Source organism: Hyla sarda, chromosome 3 (genome assembly GCF_029499605.1).
Source record: "Hyla sarda isolate aHylSar1 chromosome 3, aHylSar1.hap1, whole genome shotgun sequence".
In the NCBI taxonomy this organism is placed as follows: domain Eukaryota; kingdom Metazoa; phylum Chordata; class Amphibia; order Anura; family Hylidae; genus Hyla; species Hyla sarda.
The window spans coordinates 104384834-104390833 of NC_079191.1; the positions used below are offsets into that span (position 1 = coordinate 104384834).

General features: G+C 47.8%; 1 protein-coding gene across 3 annotated transcripts in view; it reads right to left on the reverse strand.

The window, feature by feature from the left end:
* Nucleotides 1-4168, reverse strand: part of SLC9A9 (solute carrier family 9 member A9) — an 848969-nt gene extending 844801 nt beyond the window's left edge. The window contains exon 1 of one of the 3 annotated variants that reach the window (XM_056564816.1): nucleotides 4110-4168. Coding sequence is in view for 2 of the 3 variants with exons in the window: in XM_056564813.1 (XP_056420788.1) it covers nucleotides 3355-3529 (175 nt within the window). In the remaining variant the exon portion in view is untranslated. Of the gene's footprint in view, nucleotides 1-3354; nucleotides 3761-3798; nucleotides 3843-4109 lie in introns of those variants that run through there. The other 2 variants (XM_056564814.1, XM_056564813.1) reach the window with 2 other exon arrangements.
* Between the last annotated feature and the right edge of the window lie 1832 nt (nucleotides 4169-6000).

Here is a 6000-nt window from a genome sequence, read left to right on the forward strand (position 1 = left end):
CAGCACATATACAGGGATGTCAGAGAGACTGCTGACACTCACCATACACCACCATCCTGAGAGCCAGCCATACAAGACACTGGCACAGCTCATATACAGGGATGTCAGACAGACTGCTGACACTCACCATACACCACCAGCCTGAGAGCCAGCCATACAAGACACTGGCACAGCTCATGTACAGGGATGTCAGACAGACTGCTGACACTCACCATACACCACCAGCCTAAGTGCCAGCCATACAAGACACTGGCACAGCTCATGTACAGGGATGTCAGACCGACTGCTGACACTCACCATACACCACCAGCCTGAGAGCCAGCCATACAAGACACTGGCACAGCACATATACAGGAATGTCAGAGAGACTGCTGACACTCACCATACACCACCAGCCTGAGAGCCAGCCATACAAGACACTGGCACAGCTCATATACAGGGATGTCAGACAGACTGCTGACACTCACCATACACCAGCCAGCCTGAGAGCCAGCCATACAAGACACTGGCACAGCACATATACAGGGATGTCAGACAGACTGCTGACACTCACCATACACCACCAGCCTGAGAGCCAGCCATACAAGACACTGGCACAGCACATATACAGGGATGTCAGACAGACTGCTGACACTCACCATACACCACCAGCCTGAGAGCCAGCCATACAAGACACTGGCACAGCACATATACAGGGATGTCAGACAGACTGCTGACACTCACCATACACCACCAGCCTGAGAGCCAGCCATACAAGACACTGGCACAGCTCATATACAGGGATGTCAGACAGACTGCTGACACTCACCATACACCAGCCAGCCTGAGAGCCAGCCATACAAGACACTGGCACAGCTCATATACAGGGATGTCAGACAGACTGCTGACACTCACCATACACCAGCCAGCCTGAGAGCCAGCCATACAAGACACTGGCACAGCACATATACAGGGATGTCAGACAGATTGCTGACACTCACCATACACCACCATCCTGAGAGCCAGCCATACAAGAAACTGGCACAGCTCATATACAGGGATGTCAGACAGACTGCGGACACTCACCATACACCACCAGCCTGAGAGCCAGCCATACAAGACACTGGCACAGCTCATATACAGGGATGTCAGACAGACTGCTGACACTCACCATACACCAGCCAGCCTGAGAGCCAGCCATACAAGACACTGGCACAGCACATATACAGGGATGTCAGACAGATTGCTGACACTCACCATACACCACCATCCTGAGAGCCAGCCATACAAGAAACTGGCACAGCTCATATACAGGGATGTCAGACAGATTGCTGACACTCACCATACACCACCAGCCTGAGAGCCAGCCATACAAGACACTGGCACAGCTCATATACAGGGATGTCAGACAGACTGCTGACACTCACCATACACCACCAGCCTAAGTGCCAGCCATACAAGACACTGGCACAGCTCATATACAGGGATGACAGACAGACTGCTGACACTCACCATACACCACCAGCCTAAGTGCCAGCCATACAAGACACTGGCACAGCTCATATACAGGGATGTCAGAGAGACTGCTGACACTCACCATACACCACCAGCCTGAGAGACAGCCATACAAGACACTGGCACAGCACATATACAGGGATGTCAGACAGACTGCTGACACTCACCATACACCACCAGCCTGAGAGCCAGCCATACAAGACACTGGCACAGCTCATATACAGGGATGTCAGACAGACTGCTGACACTCACCATACACCAGCCAGCCTGAGAGCCAGCCATACAAGACACTGGCACAGCACATATACAGGGATGTCAGACAGACTGCTGACACTCACCATACACCAGCCAGCCTGAGAGCCAGCCATACAAGACACTGGCACAGCTCATATACAGGGATGTCAGACAGACTGCTGACACTCACCATACACCAGCCAGCCTGAGAGCCAGCCATACAAGACACTGGCACAGCACATATACAGGGATGTCAGACAGACTGCTGACACTCACCATACACCAGCCAGCCTGAGAGCCAGCCATACAAGACACTGGCACAGCTCATATACAGGGATGTCAGACAGACTGCTGACACTCACCATACACCAGCCAGCCTGAGAGCCAGCCATACAAGACACTGGCACAGCTCATATACAGGGATGTCAGACAGACTGCTGACACTCACCATACACCAGCCAGCCTGAGAGCCAGCCATACAAGACACTGGCACAGCTCATATACAGGGATGTCAGACAGACTGCTGACACTCACCATACACCAGCCAGCCTGAGAGCCAGCCATACAAGACAATGGCACAGCTCATATACAGGGATGTCAGACAGACTGCTGACACTCACCATACACCAGCCAGCCTGAGAGCCAGCCATACAAGACACTGGCACAGCTCATATACAGGGATGTCAGACAGACTGCTGACACTCACCATACACCAGCCAGCCTGAGAGCCAGCCATACAAGACACTGGCACAGCTCATATACAGGGATGTCAGACAGACTGCTGACACTCACCATACACCAGCCAGCCTGAGAGCCAGCCATACAAGACACTGGCACAGCTCATATACAGGGATGTCAGACAGACTGCTGACACTCACCATACACCAGCCAGCCTGAGAGCCAGCCATACAAGACACTGGCACAGCTCATATACAGGAATGTCAGACAGACTGCGGACACTCACCATACACCACCAGCCTGACTGCCAGCTACACATGGATACGGATAAGATAAAAAAATGCAGGCGCTCAGGATCCAAGAGGAAGCAGTCACAAGGTCATAAAGTGGCCAAGTGCAGCAACTTTATTTGATGTTCAGCAATAAAACAATGACGCGTTTCTGGGTGAAACTACCCCTTCATCAGATTGACTGTAGTACAGCTACACATGACATTGGTACAGTCACATAGAGGGATGCCAGACAGACTGCTACGACTCGTCATACACCATCCTGCCCAAGTGCAAGCCATGCATGACACTGGCACAGCTTACACATAGGATGCCAGGCAGAATACTACCACTCACCATACACCAGCAAGGTCAAATGCCAGCCATGCATGATGCCATAAGACTGCCACCACTCACCATACACCAGCCAGTCTGAGTGTCGGCCATACATGATGCCAAGCAGACTGCCACCACTCACCATACACCAGCCAGTCTGCCAGCCATATATGATGCCATGCAGACTGCCACCACCCATCATACACCAGCCAGTCTGAGTGTCAGCCATTCATGACACTGGCACTGCTCACACATAGGATGCCAGGCACAGTACTGCCACTTACCATACACCACCAACCTAAGTGCCACCATACATGATGCCATGCAGACTGCCACCACTCACCATACACCATAGCTCCGCCTGTCTCATGCAGGAACCTGAAGCGACGGTTCTTAAAGAGCCAGATGGTGAGGATTGTCAGGATGAGCAGAAAGTTGAATACGAGCAGCTCCAGAGCCCCCTGATGCTGGAAGAACTCCAGAGTCCTGGCAGCGCCCGATGTCCTGCCGCCCCTCATCCCGGCCGCACACTTCAGCACTTTAGGAAGAGTCTATAAGACATGTAAGTGTCACATAGCGGATCCTGAGGAGGGGCTACACGGGCTGCTTGCTCAATTTATGGGAAGCTGCTTCTCCGCGCAATGCAGGCTGGGAGTTGTAGTTTCCAAGCAGCTGTCAGTCTGCACTTGACATAGGAGCTTTGGCAGTCAGCGGACTACAACGCCCACATGTGCCGGGGATGCCCATTCATCAGACGCCAGGTACGGAGCGCTATGGTGATGGTTACCTGGCATCACTGTTATGTCATGGGCACCACAGCTACTGCGTACAGAGCCGGGCAGTGCCAGGATAACCGCACCACACGTGTCACCTCCGCCTCCACTACAGGTACAGGACTTTGGTCCGTGCCTTTATTCACCTTCATGCAGGGTTTCCCAACCAGTGTGCCTCCAGCTGTTGCAAAACTACAACACCCAGCATGCCCGGACAGCCTTTGGCTGTCCGGGCATGCTGGGAGTTGTAGTTTTGCAACAACTGGAGGCACCCTGGTTAGGAAACACTGACTCTCCCTCAGCAGTAATAGGACACAATACACACCTCAAGCTTACTGCTACCAACTACTTCCATCTAATCATGTGACCGGAGCGGCTGATTACGTCGGCTAGGGGCGTGGCCTACTGAACCCAGAAGTTAACCCTTTTAGTGCACAATATAGGAAACGGTGGACCACACAGTACAGTGCGTTCTCACATCGGATCCTGAATAATAACCAATGACTATAATACCCCTTCATTACATAATCCTAAACATGCATTCAAATTGTACAACAGTGTTTCCCCCACTTGGGTGTCTCCAGCTGTTGCAAAACTACAACTTCCACCATGCCTGGACAGCCTTTGGCTGTCCAGGCATGCTGGGAGTTGTAGTTTTGCAGCAGCTGGAGGCATCCTGGTGGGGAAACACTGTTCTAGAATAAGGCTGGGTTCACACCACGTTTTCGCAATACAGTTCTTGTATCAGGTTTTTGATACAATTTTTTATCGGTATACGGTTGAAAAATGATGTCCGGTTGCATCCGCTTTTTAAGAAAAAAACGTATATGTTTTTAACTTTTCACTCCATTATGAATAAAGTTTTACTTGTTTGATTGAAATTCCAAGAAAAAAAACTGTGCAAAGCCAAAAACCGTATGGTGAAAACCGGATGGAACCGTACGCACATACGGTTCTGTACGGTTCCCATTGACTCCCATGTTAAAAAAAAAATGCATACGGTTTAATAGTTTTTTACCCGGACCAAAAATTGTGGTAGGCCACGGTTTTCTGTCCGAAAAAAAAAGTTAAAAACCGTATGGTTTGAAGAACGGAGACAACCATATACATTATGGTGCATACGGTTTTGAATGGCAAGTCTATGGGCACGGTTTTCTGTACGGTTGCATACGTTTTTTTTTTTATGAAACCGTATGCCGAAACCGTATAGTAAAATTGTGGTGTGAACCCACCCTAAGAGATTCCACTGGGCTTTTTTGTTTGTTTGTTTGTTTTGAGGGGGAGGGGGGGGGATCATTTTTTTTTTTTTTACACTGTAGTGGTGTTTTTAGGCCCACAGGCATTTATTTTTTTTAGTTTTTTGTCTTTTTGTTCTTCAAATCACAGCATGCAGTATTTTCTCTCATAGACTTCTATAGATTGGGGGAAAAATGTCAAGAAAGAAAAAAAAAAACTCCATGAGGCAGGGTTTCCACTTTTTTTTTTTACCTGAAAAAACACCACAAAAACTTCCCTGACACTTCACATTCCCAATTAGCAGTTGTGTGGCTTTTTTATTTTATTTTTTTTTTTAAATGGCACAGTCTAACCCCTTAGGGACTCAGTTTTTCAGTTTTTGCACTTTCGTTTTTTTTTTCCTCTTCACGTTTAAAAAATCATAACCCTTTCAATTTTGCACCTACAGACCCATATGATGGCTTTTTTTTTTTTGCGCCACCTATTCTACTTTGTAATTACATTTTGTCTTACTTCATGAAAAGATCATAATTACATGTACAAAAATTAAAATGCTTAAGATTGTCCTCTTCTGACCCCTTTAACTTTTTTATTTGTCCGCATATGGGGATGTATGAGAGCTAATTTTTTGCGCTGTGAGCTGAAATTTTTACAGGTACCATTTTTTTTTTTGATCGGACTTTATCACTTTTTATAAATTTTTTGATGGTACAAAAAGTGACCAAAAATACGCTATTTTGGACTTTGGAATTTTTTTACGTGTACGCCATTGACCTTGCGGTTTAATTAACGATATATTTTTAGAGTTCGGACAATTACGCATACGGTGATACCACATATGTTTATATTTATTTTTATTTACATAGTTTTTTTTCTAATGGGAAAAGGGGGGGGGGTAATTCAAACTTTTATTAGGGAAGGGGTTAAATCACATTTATTAACTAATGTTTTTACACTTTTTTTTTTTGCAGTGTTATAGC